This window comes from Notothenia coriiceps, unplaced genomic scaffold (assembly GCF_000735185.1).
Source record: "Notothenia coriiceps isolate Sejong01 unplaced genomic scaffold, NC01 NC01_scaffold00026421, whole genome shotgun sequence".
Lineage (NCBI taxonomy): Eukaryota > Metazoa > Chordata > Actinopteri > Perciformes > Nototheniidae > Notothenia > Notothenia coriiceps.
This window is the reverse complement of record NW_011359122.1, coordinates 169,569-189,346: the sequence shown is the minus strand read 5'-3', so window position 1 is coordinate 189,346 and position 19,778 is coordinate 169,569. Positions and strand designations below refer to the sequence as shown.

Below are 19,778 nucleotides of genomic sequence, written 5' to 3'. Positions count from 1 at the left end.
CCCCTCCCGTTGATAATTCTCGATCGTTGGCACGCTGATAAAAAATTTTTTAAATGGCACTTCATATCAAAAAGGTTGCCGACCCCTGGGTTAGGGTAATTGCATAATAAGGCGCAAGTTTCTCTGTGACACAATATGTCAACGCATATGCACATTTGGTCACTGGTGATGGATTGCCATAGAACTTCGATTCACAGTCATCAATGAGCAAATGTGCTTATTTTAAATGATTACTGGTCTACATTGTTTCCCTTATTTGTATTTATATAATATTGATATTTTGTACGAATTAATTTTGTTCCTATATTTTTGCATATCACTGTCCTGTAGTTAGCATGGACCATGCTTGACATGTTAGCTGTTTGGTGTATATGTATTTGCCCATAGCTAAAAACCAATGTTAAATCAACACATGCAGTTTGAACTTCCTGAAGAGTGTGTAGTGCAGTTGCTCTGACCTCCAACAATAAAGAGGAAACCTCCAAGCAGAGCCACGCCATGCTGGTACCGTGGGACCTCCATGGGCTTCAGGGCCCTCCAAATGCCGCTCTTCTCGTCATACAGCCTCAGCTCCCGGCTCACCACCAGCTGTTGTCGCATCACACCTCCGAGTGCCAGGATGTGTGTGTCGTCTGAACGTATCTGAGTCCGCTCGGTCTGCAGGGCTGGTTGCATGAAAGGCATCATCTGGTAGTTGCTGGCCTCCAGCAGCAGGTTCACACAGGCCGTGTCCGAGCGCATCATGGACTCTGCTCCTTCTTCATCGTCCTGGGAGATCTGAATCAGATCGCTGGGGCTCATCAGTGGGAAGCGAATGTGGCGCATCAAGCCGTAGACAGAGGAGCGGCGGTTGGGGTAGTCATACTCCAACCATCCTTTGGCGATGTGGTAAAGCTCCAACTCAGAGAAACCCTGCAGGGAGTTTTTGGACAGAGCGTTGGCCATGCTGGTTTCAGATAGCTGGAGGTAGCGGCCGCACTCTACCAACGCTGAGAGGTTCTGTCGCACAAATTCACCTGGGTTTGATACAACAAAGAAAAGTTATTTATTATGTTATCAAACCAGAATGATGTGTAATCTTAAAGATAAGATAGGATAAGATTTTTATACATCCCTGTTGGGAAGTTCAGCATCAAAAAGAGTGAAGCACAGGGTAGGATAGTTCCCATCACACAAGGATTGTAGGTGCCATAATGCTACTTAGCCCAAGTTCATTATTTGTATTATTATTATTTGTTTAAGTCACTTTTATTTGTTTGTTGAGCACTTCCGGTAATTGTCACATGGGTGTGGTTTGTCTATTTAAGTCACCTGTTTCATGTCGAGGGGGCATGTTGACCGTTTTGTCCATAGTTACTATGTTATGATTTTGTTTATTAAATATCCCAAAAACTATCTTGCTTCACTATGGACTTTCTCTTCGAAAACGCGTCACAGTTTATAGCCAAGTTTAGCCTCTCGGCGACTCAAACGTAACTGGGGATTGAGCCGTCACAAGGATAATAGGAATGCAAAATTAAAGTCAAATACACATAATCAAAATATGAACTTGATTATGCCATTCTAAAGAAGATAAGTAGATACAAACAATGGAGTGGTTTTAGTGATTGCTGACTTTGTGTAGCTGAATGCTGATCATACCTTCCACCTGATCTATGTATTATGACAGATTTAAGAAAGATTATACATTAAGATTCGATTCATTTCATGAAAACTCACCTATATTCAGCTGGAGGTCCTTCAGAAGCAGGTCTGTGGCGATGCGCTCCACCTCCCCACAGTTATCAATAGTGATCTGCATCGAATGACAACACAAGAGGGAAATAAAGTTAAACAAATTGTTGAAAAATTACAACTTTTCACTGCGTAACGTAAGACATGTCATCAATACTTTGCCTAGTTTGCAGCTGCAACTATTTATAATCAATCCCAAGTGGGCCCCCATGAAGATATGTAATTCTGCACTGATTAATTACAAAGAAAAGCAATGAATAAAACAATGAAAAGTCATGGAGCTGCAACTATTAACAATTACATTCACAGGTCACTCATATTTATCTTTTATTCTGCACTGTTTAATTGCCACCAAGAGAGAGGGCATTAGGGGACAGCGGAGCACTTGGAGCGATCTTGCAGTTTTAATGACCTGAATTTATGCATCATCATCATCATCATCATAATTTCTCTCACCTCGCTGCTCAGTAGCTGATTACAGAAGCTCAGGACGGGCATGACCTGCAAGAAGTTTGCCGCCTCCAGCGTCTCCTGGAGATTAACCATGTCGAGGTTGACGGTGGATGTGTAAATGAAGTCTATAATGTTCTTTAAGCCCAACTTAGTGACTCCATGCAGCTTGATCTCTCTCATCTCCTGCTCCCTCATGCCTCCTGAAGGACAGAACAAGTACAAAAAGGTGAATGCAGTATTTTAAAAGATTTGTGCACAGTCATGAAGATACAGAGACAGACACTGTAAAGCCTGGCTGCTCATTATCCCCCCCTGTATGATGTCAGACAAATACAGAAGTATAGCTGTTAAAAAGGTTGTAAACAAATGTCTTCCTATCCTCTGCCATGCTGCAACTGAAATGCAGAAGTGAGTCAAGTTCTTCCTCTTTTCAAAGTTCAAGGTCCAATGTTCTATATTGTCAAACTAACATAGCTAGAGAGTAATTATGTTGTTGAAAATCTTAGGTCACAGGCTTCTCCAACAATGCAACACAATAATACAGACAATTTTAAATTATTTTACTATAGCCTACTATTTTCTTTTACTATTTGTGAATGTTATTCTAGAAGTGTAAGTATGAGTAGTGGCACCTGGAATAAATAACATGTTTGGCATTTTATATTACCCTTCTAAACCACAACATCAACATTTACCATAGGGAAGAATCCTGTATGTATTCATGAATATTTTGCATATCTAGTAATGTGACAGCACAGACTAACGTTAGTGAAAGTATGTTAGCTAACAAACTTAGTCCGAGATGGCTACATAACATAGGATTAACCCTTTTTAGTATGTGAGTACAATGGCTTTTGTGTTTGTTGATAATTAGCTAATGTTAGCATGTTATTAAACTATATATATATATATACCTGCCAAATATCATAGTGTTAGCATAGTAATCAGGAGCATGTTTTGTTTGCTATCGTTAGCATTTAGCACAAAGTACACCTTTCAGGATATCGGGTAGCCACGTGATAAAAGTGCATGTCATTCCCCAACTCTATTACCCCCACTTTCCTGTCTCTCTCCACTATATCTATTATAAAGTCACAAAATGACCCTAAAATCATATTTATTTAAAAAATGAGATAGGCCAACAGCCCCACAGAGCTTGCTAGCATGTTGCTTGGCTATTAGCCTTATTTGGACTGAGGTTTGTCTTGAATTCATGTATTTCTAATGGTTTATCCACCCAAATATTCCATGTAGCGTTACTCTAAATGGAAATGTATTGTCCCTTATTGTACTTCACCCTGTCTTTGACTCGAAAGCCCGAGTTTCCTACGTTGTCTGCTTTCAGCCTGATAAACCTGGACATCTCACCTGTAAACATCGCCTTGAAATAGTCACTGGATGAAGCCATGATGACTCTGTGCACGGGGAACGTGTCTGTGCTGTCTCCAGGGACCAAGACGACATCACAGAGTGTCTCATCAGCCCGAAAAGCATCAAAGCCCTGCAGGAAATCACAATATTTGACATAATTAACTGCAGTTTCACATCGAATGACATTTATTTTGAGAAACATTTGATTATTGTTCAGTTAAATGTGGTACCAAAAACATAATTATATGCAAAAGTAGTATGAATGCTTGTTGTTTGTATGCTGTCTTCTCCTGAATGTTGTACGTCTCTTGTTTGTTTGTTTTTGTATTTTTGTACAAAAACCTCGAGTACCTCTACTCATCTCATTGTACCCATATAATGACAATAAGGATTATATTCTAAAAAGCTACAGGAAGTAAATGCAATGTTCTTTTAGGTGCCAGTGTGCAACTCCCACATAAGATGAGAATTAAATGACGACTAGCTTTCTCCAGTAAGTGTGTCCCAAAAGGAATGTTTGTGTTTAAGAGACAAACCTGCAACACAGCAGATCCGTGCTCATTGCTGCTGAACACCTTGGACAGCGGTCTGGGGGGAAGTTTGGGCTTTGTGGCTTTATCTGGACGTTTAGGTGGTGTTGCAACAGGTGTAGGTAGAGGAGCAGGAGCTGGTTCAGGGTCTGGTGGAGGAGGTGGCCTGTCATCTATTGGACACAAATGGAGAACAGATACCTCGAAGGTGAGAAAAGTCATGACACTTCAGCTAGAGGTGTATGGACCTGCTAAGATGGTGATGGTGAGAACTAATGGAGATGAAGTATAGCAGTATTAGCAATAAGATGCATGTCAAGTATCAAAAGTAAAAGTTCTTATCATGCAGAGAGACCTCTTAAATGTGATAACATAATATTTAGATGTAGTTAGTTGAGCTTTAAGGATGATTTCCTATTCATGTTTATCTATAATAATGCAGCATTTAGATTAAATTAGATACTTAAGTATGTATATGCCTTGTCATACGTATTTCATATTTTATAATCTAATCATAGGATTTAAAATCATAATCTGAAAAGTAACTGCAAACTAAGCTGTTAGATAAAGTTTTAATGTAGAAAGTAATTTCCTCTCAAATGTAGTGGTTTCTCAAATTGTACTTAAGGGGCTTGAGTTAATGTACCTGCTTTGTTTGGTCTGTTTGCATTGGATGATCACTTTGAATGTAAAGTGTATTTCCTCCCTGACATCATATGGGCTCAGTATTTACAGTAATAGTAATAATTAAAGGACACACACACACACACACACACCTTGCTGAGCAGGAAGTCTCTCCGGCTGAACTGGAGGTCTCGGAGGGTCCCGGGACTGATGTCTGCTCAGACGAGAGAATGTACGGCTCAGCCTCGACGAACCGCTGTCATCTCCACTTCCCCTGGAGGAGNTATTTGAAAGACTTAGAGAAGATGGTGTCTCCCTGTGTACAACTACATATTTTTTCTATACTATTTTTCACCTAAAACGCAAATATTAAAATGTAAATGTAAATGCTAATATAGTATGCAGAAATACAGACCACGTACAACAAAACTTATATTTGACCGTACTTTGCAGGGTTGGAGGTCTTACTAAACCAGGGGTCTTCGGTCGGGCAGCCCCTGGGACGTCCTGACAGGAGTAGGTCCGAAGATACATTTGCGGGACAAGCCAAGGGGAGGCGTCTCACACCGTGGGGGTGGAGGTGGGGCGGCCGGCGGCGTTGGCAGTGGTTGGGCACGAGTGGCGGGAGGACGACGGAGTCTGCGTAAAGACGCCCTGTGTGTTCGTCAGCAATCTCTCAATAACCTCACATCCTCGACAAATCGTTACCTCGATTAGTAAAGGAAGTGTTAGTTGGAAAGGTTTATACCACACAAACAACAGGAAGTGAGAATAATTACAAACAAGTCCCACAATTGGACTACTTTTTACACCTGACATAACCCACCACCGACGAACCTCCTTCTCACTCGCAACGGGAAGCAGGGACAAGCGACTCAGCACAGCATACCACCTCACTAACCAGCCCCCCACCGCGGGCGGAGGGGACCCCCAGCTGGACTCTCGACTGACCCGCGGTCCTCGCTCCCGCCGGGCCCCTCACCTTATCTTTCTCTCTCTTTTCAACACGGAAGTTAGTTTATTTTACCTGTACAACGGTTTTTGGAACACAATTAACTTGAAGGGTCATTTCCATTACAGTGAATCAATTGCTACCGAAACGCGGTTGGGTCTTCTAGTGCCTTTTCCAAGTACAAAAATAGCGCCCGGTTTTAAAGATCGATTTGTATGAAAGTGCGGATTTGAATTTAAAGATATTATTCTTAACATTCAACAAACTACTATAATGTAAACGAAAAATGATACCAAATTATACCTATAATATGGAAGTCATATCATGAGGGGTACAAGTCTAGTACTACTTACGTGAGTAAACACGGTAGTAACACTTATAAATTTCAATACTTGTCAATTATCAATTAAATGTAGAGATTAATAAGCACGTACTACACCCACCTTGGTTATCACGCACCCAGTCTCCTTAAGCGAGACATACAAGCTACGATCGTCTTTTCTTCTTCACAACTTTTACCCACTCAGTAGAACGAAGACGAACGATTTTTTTTTTTTCCGGCCACTGTAGCCTTACGTAATTTTCTCGTGGACCCGTATTTATTTGCCCAACATGCCTTATAACCTTGTAGACTACAGTAACACGACTTTTTGAGTTTGTAGTGATTTGACCATACTACAGTCCCTTTCGATCGGGGCCGTCGTGTGTGGAGGCCAGCGATTGGGATGCTCCTTATACTTGTCCTCCTTAAGATGTCTTTCGTCTTGTAGCGACAATGGACGCTGCGAGCACGCTCGCCCACCAGGGTCGACCCATGTACACCGCCCAGCCATGACCGGCTAGACCTACTACCACCAGGCTCGTCGCACGCGACCCGCTCTACCTGGCGCCGGGACCGCCACGAGCACATCGCCCTGCGTCCAACTAGGGATAAATATGGACCTGTTTCTGTCTTTTCACACCAGCTCCGCCTCTTGCAAACCTCGGCGTACGGCCCGGCAACTTCACAACTATGTGTCATACGAACGTGTCAGATAATTCCCAAAATCAGAAATCAAATCATGAAGCCCACCGGCGTTCAACTATGAGTTCTCTTAAACTTTCCCGTAAATCGACCTCTCGTAATGTCTCAGCCTTTCTCAAGTACAAGCCTTTGTCCCGGCGCGTAATAAAACCCACAATTGTGATAACCGGAGTCATTGTAGCCCATGCACTAATGAACGGGTTAGCATTGTCACGTCTTATTGGCACGCACATCACATACGTGTCGCTTGTACATCAATATAGTATGTCTATTTTCCGCCCTAAAGTAGGACACATCCGGTGGTCGACTCAAACTATTAGCTGAAACTCCGTACATTCGATACTCTTACGTCCTTTTTAACGGCTTGAGAAATTCACCGAGGCCTAAATTACAGACTCATTTTCCTGCCTCTCACCAAATTTTTGTTCAATCAACTTAACCTATTGCGTGCCTTTCAGCAAACTGGTTGCCTTACCATAACCCTACTGTTCAACAAATATTTTATTAACTCAAAAACCTCTATTTCTTTTTTTCAACCGGTCTGAAAATGAGCTGATCAGATTTTGGCCACTTTATGATGTCATAACGATGTGTTGTCTTGTGTAACCATTAGCCAATCAGCAACCAAGGTAACCCCCCCCCACCTTATCACCTGAATCTCCTCCTAGAGCACCATTGTGTTCTTTTTAACCAAATCTCTCTCAGAGGGGCGTGGGGAGGGGCTCCTTATTTTCATCTAAAGTAACAGACAGAGAATAAGCACTTTGGAAACAGGGCTGAAACAGAGGGGATTATGGGATGCTGCAATGATCTGTTTGGTGTTTGGAGCCAAACACTTCAGAGACATGTTCTGTATATATCTGAGACTTATAATAAAGTAACGAAAAACAGTAACATAGGGGACCTTTAAGTTGCTTGTTATTACATGTTCTTGCCGTTACATATTTAAGAGTATGTGGAATATTTTAATAAAACAGTTACCTGGAACACTCCATCAAAGTTCTTGACCTTGAGGTGTGGCGGCAGCTTGAACTGGTTGCGGATGTCGTTGCGGCGCTTCCCGGTGTAGGGGACGTCGACGGTGAGGACCAGGGCCTTGTAGCCAAGCCCCTCCACACGGTGCACAATCTGCTCAGACAGCTTCCGGTCCCGGTACACGTACAGCTGGAACCAGCGGTAACCGTTTGGTGCCGCTGCCACAATCTCCTCCACTGAGCAGGTGGAGTAAGTGCTGGTGATGTAGCAGGTGTTCAGAGCCTCTGTGCCTGTGAGACGGAAGTAGAGAAGTTATTAATGTGGTCAGCGAGGAGTGAATGCATCAGCTTGGTCCCCTAAAAATGTGCTTCCCAGACAATGTAAAGAAGTTGTCAATTGTCCAGTTTCCAGTGTTTTACATATTACAGAATGTTTCTAGTCAGCGCAGGAAGAATTTGGGTTGGATTGAAGGGTCAAACAAACACCCGAAAAGCACTCTGCTGTTTGTGTCCCATGTAAAACCAAAAGTCATTATAACTCATTTTAATTTACATCAGTAACTTAAACAATGTAATCAATGTACTTATTCTAAAACAAACCTAAAAAACGTAAAATCAATTTTCCTTATTATTCTTACAGACAAAAGAACAACCCAGTCTTTTCTTTACAACACAAGATTCATACAACGTTATTCTCCCATCTAGTGGTGGCAATCGTACCAACATTGTTAAAAACCTGTGTCTCCAAAATTCGAACTTTTCAGTAACTTAAAAAACATATTATGTGTTATGAAAAAGATCTCACAACCCCTACAAACAAGCTCCATAAGAAAACGGGTTTTTAAAAAGGTTTTGTACCTCTTGCTGTGGCCACCTCTCCTTCATGCCAGGCCAGGCAGTGGAAGGCAGTCGGTGCGATACCAACAGGGAAGCTGATCTCTGTTCCCTGCACTGTGGTCCGCGTGTCGCTCATCGACACATCCCGCAGGATACGAGGCCTCAGACGGATCCTGAGGGAGTGTGAGAAACAGATGAACATGTGGACAATAACACCAAATGTAACAATAACGGGTAGTCCTCTTCCTCTTATTTATATTTATTCATAGTTGCTAGTAGAAGCTTTACGTTAAATTGTATTGTTAAAAAATAGTTGTGACCCAGATTCATGGGAGGATGTCAAGTTTCCATGGAACCAAACCAACCTGTTGACAAAGCATTGCAACATCGTATACTATCCGGTATTGTCAAATACAGTTATCCTTGAGATGACCACATGCTGCTTTTGACAATTCATATTTATTTTCTGGGATTCTGTTTTCCCAAAGCTATGGCTTGAGAAAATGTTTCCAAGACAAGGTCCAACCTTTATTCCTGCAGAGGAAAATGTTTAACCTGACCCCGAATGCACCTGCAAACAAATATGTACAGATCTATCACAGTGAGGACAAGCAGTACTTTCTGTCTTTACGGAGACATTAGGAAAGCTGAAGGGAATTCACAAAAAGAAAAGAAAAAAGATGGTCAATGGTTTCAAAACATTTATAAACCACAGGGAGTTGACTTGGCATCAATACTCAGCAAATGTAACTGCCTGTTAGTTATTACAAGGCACACATTTACACATACTTTAATATCTAATTAGAAATGAGTCAGTCTAAAGTCCACAAAACCTTTCCTTGTGTTACAAGCTTTATCCCTAATGTGATCTCCACTTTTGGTATAAGAACTTTCCTAACATCAATTATTTCAATCCCCAATGATGAATTTAGGACAGGTGAGCTAGCACCGCATACATGTATATGGTGACCTTGAATGTCTGGGTAGACTTCATTGTTCCCACTGTACCTTTTGAAAGCCAGGATATTGTCGTCCCTGGTGCAGCACTCATCCGCTCCAGCTGCATAATAATCCCAGGTGGCCTTTGAGAGATGCTCCTTAGCATACTCCTCGAAGTCTGTCAGGCATACCATTGCCATTTCTGCACATTGGCCTCCCTCTCTGAGTGGAAACAGACACCATCAATTAGAAATTGGGGGATTCAGGCATAAACAATACAACATATGTCAAGATAAGTCAATAAAACATAAGCATGTGGCATTCAAAATATCACTTTATTCAATTTCAAACACGGCTAGCTTTGTTAAGCATCATTGGTCTTTTTTTCCCAGTCACTTCTCATATTTTGAACCATGCAGTGTCATCTGGAAACTGGATATATGTTTTAAATGTGAGACAAAAAGCTGCAGGGTACAACAGCAAACGGAGACATTTTGTTCACAATAAAACACTCTAAATGCAATAACTTTCCGTAGCAAGACTTAACACAAATAATCAATCTTTCATAAAACACAATCCCCAGCTCTCACATGACACTGACTCCATGAAGGACTGAAGTTACAACATCGCTGCTCAAACTGAAACAGCTCTCGTATCGAGGCAAACAGGTAGTCAATAACTCACCAGGAAAGCTTCCACACATCTGAGAGCAAGTCAATTAATGTTGTAATTTTTTGTTTCTCTTTTCTTGTTTAAACAGAGAAGAATCCTTGTGTCCACAGAGTTGCTTTAGTGTCAGTCAAAATCAAACTTTCATAGAGCCACTATGAAAGCCACTGACAGTGTTTGTGACCTGAGGGTGACCCTTGCTCTTATTGTGTTTACACAAGCTGAAAATGTGCTGATGGTGACTCCAACTATAGTGAGGACAAGAGGCGTCTGCCACAGTGCTCTGGGGTCCAGATGGTACATACAGTAGTACATATGGCCATACACATGTACATGCTTTGTACACATCCATACATGCCAACACGTGCATACAGGGATACGGGTGGTGACATGTGATAACTCATCTTTCAGTAGGATTCACACTGTCAGTGTCAACTATGTCAAATAATATATTTGTATACAGAAAATAGTTCAATCTAAATGATGTTGTCAGGAAGAAGTACTCAGATTTGTATTAAGGTAAAACATGAAATACCAGAATGTATATTGTATAATACCCATGACAAATAAAGAATAACAATGTTTAAATAGAAATGTACACAAAGGTAGACTAGATCAGTGTAAGTCAATTGCAGTCCAAACAGTTGAATGCATACATAACTTCACTTTATAGTTTCCATATTCGCCCTTATTTTAAGTAGTTTATCTAATGATAAATATTACAAGTTAACACCAGATATCGTTTTTATATGTTTTTGTTGAAGGAATTCTACCTAAAGTTTTAACAATTACTCAAATCTTGCAGCCATCAGATGTCTAAAAAAAGGAAAACCGAATTTCCTGTAGTGTGATCAATTATATTAACAAAGTATTCTTAATTTGAAGTAGAAGACCCCCAATTTACAAATAAAAGTGAAACAGATGATATATTACTGCCTTTTACACTTTGATATATAATGTATAGTTTAAAAATAATCCCAGCGGTTTTTTTTTCTGGGGGAGGACTTTCCACACTCGCTTTATTTCTGTTTCCCTGTTTGCTAAACAACTACTCACCTTACAGGTGCCTGTTTTCCTCAGTCAGCTGATACAAGCTAGAGTATATTCACAGGTGGGATAAGTAAGAGAAGAGGATGTTTCAGCGAAGGAAGACGGCTTTCAGTTCATCAGAATATGTCGTACTTCGGTAAGTAAAAGGAAGGGCTAAACTAGCAAACCAACAGGTGTATCTGGGTCACCTTACGCCCAAAATTATTAACCAGGTGAGGCTGAGTTTATGGTGTAATGCTACTAGCTTCCATTGGTAAGGGTGGAAAAGCCAGCAAGATGAAGCTAGATTTATAAAACCATCCAACCGAAACAATTGTTTGTAGGCTACTCACAAAAATACGCTTGTGATGCAGACTGCGTAGGTAGGCAGACATTTTAGCTTCCAATTAATTCAGCCAGTCCATCCACTGGAACTGGCTTTTTTTTGTCTTAGCATATTGGCTTCGAGATGTAAAGAATATATCAACATTATACCAAACAGTGCAGTGTTTTAGTTTCTTAACAAGGCGTTATAGGAAAAGCTAATAACATGTTAAGCTAACGTTAGCTAACTGTTCTGTAAACGTTTCATTTGGGCAACGTCCTTTTTTTATAAAAAAAAATTGTACATTAACTTATATGTTTAATATGCAGCCTACTTTTAGTAGCCTACTAATCCACCCAGTAGCCTACTACTGAAGAATACTCTTTCACGTATTTGATTAGTGATACAAAATAATAGGCCTTTGTTGTATACTGTAATACTATAAAGTAAAATAATAAAGTAGGTACACTTTTTGATGACTCATTCTGCATAATTAGCACTTTTACTGAAGCTCATTCTTTGTTAATTAAACTTCGATTATGAATACATTACTTTGTCAACATGCAACGAACAAATGCTACCAAAATAGCAATAATATATATATATATATAATATTGTATATTAATACAATGAACATGTGTTCTTTTTAGAAGGCTGTACTGTACATGTTGATTAAGACAAATAATTATCTATTTTATTGTGTACAGGACCTGACAGCCATCTACCGCCAACAGAACATTTGGGATAAAGAGTAAGTCCAATGTTTTTTTTTCAGAGCAGTTCCTTATGAATAGATGAATGCATTAACAGCCATATCCAGTCTATGTTTACTGTACTCTCAACAATTAATTTAACAAGCATTGTATATTTGATAACATTTACTTATTTTGGTCAGTTTTCTATTTTTAACATACTTATAGCCTAGTCAGAATTAGAACATTTCATAATATAGTACCATATCTTAAAGGCTGTATCAACATTTCGTAACTGACTGAATATACAACATGGCCAGTGTGAGCTTGTTTATTACAATAATAATTCTAATAGTAACAAACAAAGCAACTTTTTGGGTAACATTTCCTCAGTTATGAACATACTCTCTTAGCAGATACAAAATAATTATCTGTAATTGCGCTGGCCTGAGAAAGTGCTGACATTATTGTTTGGCTGGTCAACTCGCAGAACATCAATCAACCAAAATGTGTTTATTCATTCATTTATAATTGAACTATTTAGCAGTAAACATTAATTGCCTGATACAAGCATTATAAGTTGTTTATTTTTGGGTTAGGTCATTTAAACTGCCAACTTTAACGTTAAAATTGTAGCTGTATTCCTACCTATAAATAATACTCTTATTTATTTATGTAAGCTGTGCTGAGGATTTCCTGAGGAAGCACCTTATCTGTTATGAATGCATCAGTGACTTGAAAAACAACAAACATTGCTACAGTTGCTTTTCAGTCATTTAAAGACAGTACAGGTTTTCTTACCTGTAAATGTAATTACATTTTGTTTTGTGTGAGCATATGGACAGTTGGACGTGTTTACGATGACGGTTTATCTTCCTAAAGTTTACTCACCGATGACAAAAGTTCATTCTTCTCAGTTGACCCTCTCTCCTCACTCATTACCTGTAAACAGTCCACAGAATGACAGTTACAATAACTCCAGCAACTATAATTTCAATTATACCATGATATTTATGCTGTTTTCAATAATATTCAACAAAGTAGTCTACAGTACCATAATACAGTACAGATACGGTCATCCTTTAAAACACAATACAAGCTTTCAACTTTGAACACTTGAGGGCAGTGCAATACTGAATGAGAGTCTGTTCTTAAAGCTCCATTCAAGTTGTTGGGCAGGTTAACACAAGCAGACTTTTATTTAATATGTGTCAGTACTGCACAGTACACGCTCAGCTTCTCACAAACTGTGAATGATGTCCCAACTTTGACTGATCATCAGTTTAGGGATATTCCTGTTCCCTGACCTGTGTGAGGTTTGTTATGTCAAATTACCCATGTGTTTGTGGTTCTAATTGCTCAGTTTCAAAAAAATACTTAGAAGGGGACTCAGAGAGAGCAAACTTTCACCAAATCCAAATGACTTTATCTCGAAGTGTTCACAAAACAAGAAAAAACAAATATTGTAGCCGACCAAATCAAATGTGTTCTTCTTTGTCCCATAATGCACCCTTCCACCAAGTCTAATGAAAATTGGGCCAGTAGCTTTTCCACAATCCTCCTGACTAATAGGCAAACAAATGAACAAACTGAACCAAAAGCACAACATAAACATAACTATAATAAGGCACAAGTGAGTCTTTTGAAAATAGATGTTATTTAAAAAGAGTTAGTTATTACTCATATCTATCATTTTGTGGGAAAGTTCGTTGTTGTCTTTCACTTTTAAATGTGATAATATCCTACATGTTTCTGATGTTTTGGTCTGTACTGCTATGATTCATTATTACTCTCACCGGAATATATTCTCTATTATTATCAGTATCTGTATTGTCCTCGGTGTGGCTGTGTGTGTGTGATGAATGTGGGCCTCTGTCTGTGTTGGCTGTGAAAGGTGTCGCTCATCTAGCCGCACTGAATGGCTGCTGGGAGCACATTGTCCAGGTGGGTTTCTAGAATACCTGTTGTATGCCATGTAGTGCGCCACACTGCTAAACTAGGTGAAGATTTAAAAAGCTTCTGTTAGAGATTATTTCGTTTTTGTCCCACCGGTTAGGAGATAAACACGTCCTGACGCCTTGTTGCCATTTGTAGTGTATGTGTAAAAGCCCAGCGTTGGGTAAACAGTTGTAAAAGGTAGAATCTAACAAAGTGCACACAGAGTGAATAAACACAGAGACTGAAGCGGATCAAATGAGTGTCTTACCTTCACCTGAGCTTTTTTGTTGGCAGACCTACGTGTTGGTTCCCCTCTCATTTGACAGGGTCGTGTCAGAGGGCAGTACAGCCCCCCCGTCCTACCTCCCTCACCCCTCTCCCCCCCTCACAGCGCTCCGCCCACAGTGGCTCAACACCCGCTAAGCCTCTCGTCAGCACTCTGAGCCGCGGCCTCTCTGTAAGGCCAAAAAATTGATTGTTCGGAAGAGCAACACACTTTTCCCGTTATCCTCCCTTCTCTCCTTTGTTCCATTCTTCCTAAATTCCCATCCTCGCTTCCTTTCTTTTCTCCCTTACTTGTTCCCCTCAGCTTTCCTTTTTTTGTTGTCCCGCTTCCTTTGAATTAAATTAAATTGTTCTTTATTGCTATCAGGAAACATGTTTCACATAATAAGTGAGAAATAAAAGCAAAAAGATGTTTGTAAGTTATGATCTACTAGAAATAAGAAATGTGTTAACAGAGCCTTCCCGCTAGCTTTCGCCCCCTTCCTCCCTGTGTTTTTAATATTTATGAATGTCTTTTTTTGTTGAATATTCTGTAAATTAAGGAGTAACTAGATCCAAATCTGATCAGGTATAAGACACTAAGGCAGGAAACAAACAAAAACTTCGCGGCATGGCTTTTTCTGGAAATGTCAAACTTGTCAAGTGGAGTGTGGACTTTGACAGGTGTTTTGAGGGTCTTTACATATAAAACACAGATGTCCCAAGCTTTGATATCTAGAGCTTGTTATGTTAGGGTCCCCACCCGTAAGTGATGGATCGATGGCAGGATGTGAGAGAGAAATGGTATGAATGCCACAGTGTCTCAGCTCACCGCGGACGAAACAAAACGCCTCGAGAAGTTGTTCAAGCGTTTTAAAACAGCAGTGTGGCGCAGTGATGTTAAATTAGATTCTCCCGCTCTTATTTCATTACGGCTTTAGAATTGAATTAACTCTCTGTGAATGTAATATCTTCGGTAACAAAACCTGGCTTCTTGAGAGACGTCTGTCTTTCTGTGTGTCTGAATGTATGCGTTTTTTATTTTGGCTCAAACACAAAAGGCTAGCAAAGGTGGAGCCAAAGGCTAAATCTGTCAAGTTGGACCTCCATGGGGAGGTGTGGGTGTTACCTGCACTGAGAGGAGGTGCAAATTGTGTTAATCCACAGCTGGCCTCGATGCCTAATACCGCAGTTAGATCTGGCTCCGGGGCCGCCGTAGTGGAGGTACTGGACGTTCAGCTGAGTGGAAAACCTCTTCCACATGCTGCTGAGGCTGTGCCCCGAGGCTGCGGCCCAGCACGCCGCGCCACATGTGTGTTGAATTGTCGAAGGTGTTATCATGCCCTGCGAGGCTCTCCGCTCCTCCACCTCTGTCTCTCCCAGGTTTATTATCAGACTAAATACAGCAGAGTCCACGGACACACTCTCATGCAGCAAACTCCTTCTGCTCTGCAGCAAGGCCTCACCTGACGCCTGTCCATCATGGTTTCACTTTTCAAACCAGGCCGGAGAAAGCGATTTTATTTTATTTGTTATTTTTTTAGAGAAGGAAAAACAACTAAGTTATTTCAAAGACATTATCTGGTGTGGGTCTGATTTTAATTATAAGCTGTTTTCCTGAAGTTATAGGACAAAGTAAAGGGCTTCAAAGCCTGGGATACAGATTGGTAGTTCATGAAAAAACATGATTATGATTACAGTTTTGATTCTGAATTGAAAACAATAACATTAATTTCTTAACTCTATTAAAAAGATGACTTGTAATGTGTCCACATTTTATTTTTGGAGTTGTAATTATCAACCTCTAACCCTAAACAGGAAAACAACAACTGCAGCTCAAGTTATCAGTGCAGTTTTCCTTATTTTTTATTTATTGAAATCATAATTTATTATTTATAACATGGTAGAATAAAGATTACTTTTAATTTCAATAATTTCTTTAAAAAGTAGTTGATTTATTTTGTAATCTGTTTTAAATACTATCAAAACTTTCTTGTATTAAAATCTGAATAAACATAATTGTGAGGTAAAGAATTTCTCTTTACTCAAAATTGTATTTGTGTTTGAAATATGTATATATACCTGAAATCTTAACAGTATTAATCATAGGTTGTTAATTAGTCAAATTGAAAATATCTATATTTCGACACTCTTTACCGAGTACTTGAAACAATGGTCAAAGTAGACTTTTTAAAGCAAGAGTCTATGGAGGAGCTTGCTTCTTGAATGGAGCTCTAGCATTGTTCACAGTGCCAAAGAAAAGGCAGAGCAGTGAACACATCAGGGGCTTTAAACTTCATGTAGCGGCGGAGTGATGGATGTCCAGAGCATTTGATGTTTGGAGAGATCCCAGCATAACTCACAGTTTGTAGTCACGCCATTTCAGACTTATGATTCAATCCATACAGCAGCGGGCGACTTGCACACATCGAGTGGAGGTGGTCCTATTTGTGAGAGCGATGTATTCCTTACATAAGAGTGCTTGAAGCTTTAGGAACTCTTCGGCGAGTGCATTAAGACTTTTACTTTGTGCACATGAACGCCATTTTCTCCCACTTACTGGACTTTTTTTTTTAAGATTTGAAAATGTATGTAATGTTAAGATTTGCTTTGAGTTTTTTCTTTATTTGTGTGACCCGGGAATCTTTTATTTGTGTGACCGGGAATTGTTTGGGACTGAGTATGTTGTGTAAAAGGAACCCGATGTAAAGTCAGGGCTTTCGGGAAAGGGTTAGTTGGACATGACATGAAACAGGAAGTAAAACGGCTTGTTGAAAAGTAAGAGTGAGGAAGTCAATGTGACGAGAGGACACATTTAACCTATTTCAATCCACTTTATTCCACTTTCATCTCTCAGTAAAAATTGTTTCTCTTAACCATGACCTAAACCTTCACTTATAGAAGTTATATCAATGTGACATTTAGCTAATCTTTAAATATAACAGACTAATGGAAATGGCTCCGTTTGATATTTGTCTTGACTTAAAGATTTGTTTAATGATACATTTATAAATACACTAATGTACATTTATGTAATTACTATTTTAATAAAAGCATGGGTCTTAAACAGGGGCTCTGTGGCCCAAAACATATAATTTAATAATGTTTGGTAACATAATCAATTATGGTCCGTTAAGTTTTTTTCTAATTTAAATAAAAAAATGTCTTGAATTTGACCATACTATTAAAGATAAGGTGACCTATGATGCCCCACTGTGTGACACCTGTCCATCACAGCCAGCTAGTGTTTTTAAAAAATCTTGTACCAGATATAAATAATGTAGACTGAACTACCGAAAGAAAGTATTTGGGTGGTTGAACATATAAAGTGTGTTCACCACAAAATCCCAGAATGCATTACTGCAGCTTTTTCCCATCGACGGGCGAGGTGTGTGTGTGTGTGTGTGTGTGTGTGTGTGTGTGTGTGTGTGTGTGTGTGTGTGTGTGTGTGTGTGTGTGTGTGTGTGTGTGTGTGTGTGTGTGTGTGTGTCACTCAACTTTCACTATATGTTAATACCTACTTATTAAGAAATGACGTCTAACTTAGTGTCTGAGATCCGAACTTTGTTATAGAGTTCACGTCGATGAAATACGACAGGGTGGTTTTCTACAGGTATATGGTTGTCAACGACGCTTTCTCTTCCTGCTGCCTCAGTCGTCGTAAGGGGAGTTTGATCTTTTTTATGGGTGATCTTGATGTAGGCGAGTCAGCAACGACGTTACATAACATATAATCGACACCCGGGGAGAAAAGGGGAGTTCCTCCTTTGTTCGCATTCCCGCAAAACCGCAAAACTAGAGATTAACCTGTCCATAAGTGACAATAAACGTATTAAACCGAGTCTCCCTTAACCCCTTCCAGTGCCCTCCGACTAATCTATTTTACAGTGCCTACCTAAGTGTAAGTCGTCGTTTGACTAACGCTGTACGTTCGAAAGGTTTACCGAGCCCTCCTGTGGTGCTTTTTCAGGAGTCTACTACCTCTTCCTTCTTTTCTATATTCTTTCACCTTTCTTCTTTTTCTTTCTTTCGTCACTTCCTCGCCGTTTACCTCTCAGGACAATGAGGGTAAGAATAAAGTAATCGTACCGTAATTTAGTTCGAACAGGACCTAAACGCTTGACTAGTGTCTCTTTATAGGAAGGTCACACATAAATAAACATGTGCAGCACGTTCGATCCTCTCGACTGTGACTCCACACACACTTCCAGAAACAAATAAAAAGTATTTCGAGAAACACGAAGAGGTCAGTTCAAGTTCATAAGGGGGTACGATTTTCCGAAGATTGTCGGGTCGCGCACTCCTGTGTTGCAAAGTCCGCCCCAATAATCGTGGTCAAGGTCGAAACGGGGGTGGGGGGGGAGTGAAGTTTCCCAAACATTTCTCTTTGTGATACTTTGTGAATTGAAAGAAACTACCGTCGTTTTATAGCCATTAATAAGACGTCTCACAAAAACGACGCTTCTGTCTCCTACTGTTGTCGTCTGTGCGATCGATCAGAGACCCTCGGACGACGGCGTCTGAAGAAGAGGAAAAGATAACGAGTGCGGAACCGTCCTGCAATAGTCAGTGCTTTGAAAGTTGTCACTAAACGTACAGATTAGACAGTGAGGTGTGCCGATTTCCGTCGTCCGCTTAGAAGTCTACACGGTGACTTAGACGGATCGTTTCCGTTGACTTTATACTGACAAATTGAGGAGGTTGTCTCGCAGTCCTTGAGTTTATACCGATCGTGAATGTGAGTTGTAGTAAAATATACAATATAAAAACCGGGATAGAACAGCTGCTAAAATTAATAAAAAAAAACTAAATATACTAATAACTATAATTACATAAAAACGAAAATCAAAAATTTTTTTAGACTTACTTCTAGACTCAATCCAAACAGGAGTCAGTTTAGGGACTCATTGTGAGACTAGATGTACATCGGAAACTTTCGGTCGGCTGGTCTTACACAAGGAGAAGTCTGATAACATGTTGAAAAATGGGGGGGGGGGGGAACACGTTTGACCTCTACCCAGGATGTTACGAATGTTTTATAGTTATAGTCTTTGCTTTCCTACCGGAACTTCGATAAAAAATTTCCGTAATAATTTTAACGCGAAGTAGCATTTTTTTTTGATAGACTCGTAGACGGAAAAGTAGCTCTGAAAGTCATGAAAGTCATACAGACCGTGTAAGTTTTATCTAAAACAAAAAAATTGCGTCTATAAAATAAAGATTTCTCGAGAGGACTATAACGGTATAAAACATAAACGAAATCTTTTACCTCTAGTAATATTAGGGTAAAATTGCAAATAACAACGAACGGCGGTCACACAAGGTCCGAGTTATGTTGGTCGACACCGATACCACCGGCAGCTGGTAATTCCTGTGTGTGTGTGTGTGTGTGTGTGTGTGTGTGTGTGTGTGGGTGTGTGTGT

At 40.0% G+C, this 19,778-nt stretch overlaps 1 protein-coding gene across 1 annotated transcript in view; it reads right to left on the bottom strand.

Annotated features, from left to right (window-relative positions):
- Positions 1-405: 405 nt before the first annotated feature.
- The window catches only part of LOC104956924 (kelch-like protein 13), a 23,463-nt gene continuing 4,090 nt past the window's right edge, over positions 406-19,778 (bottom strand). Inside the window, exons 3-8 of the mRNA XM_010784504.1 lie at positions 4,865-4,986; positions 4,095-4,261; positions 3,556-3,688; positions 2,191-2,387; positions 1,720-1,795; positions 406-1,016 (exon numbers count right to left, since the gene is read on the bottom strand). Of these exons, the coding sequence (XP_010782806.1) occupies positions 406-1,016; positions 1,720-1,795; positions 2,191-2,387; positions 3,556-3,688; positions 4,095-4,261; positions 4,865-4,986 (1,306 nt within the window). The remainder of the gene's footprint in view (positions 1,017-1,719; positions 1,796-2,190; positions 2,388-3,555; positions 3,689-4,094; positions 4,262-4,864; positions 4,987-19,778) is intronic.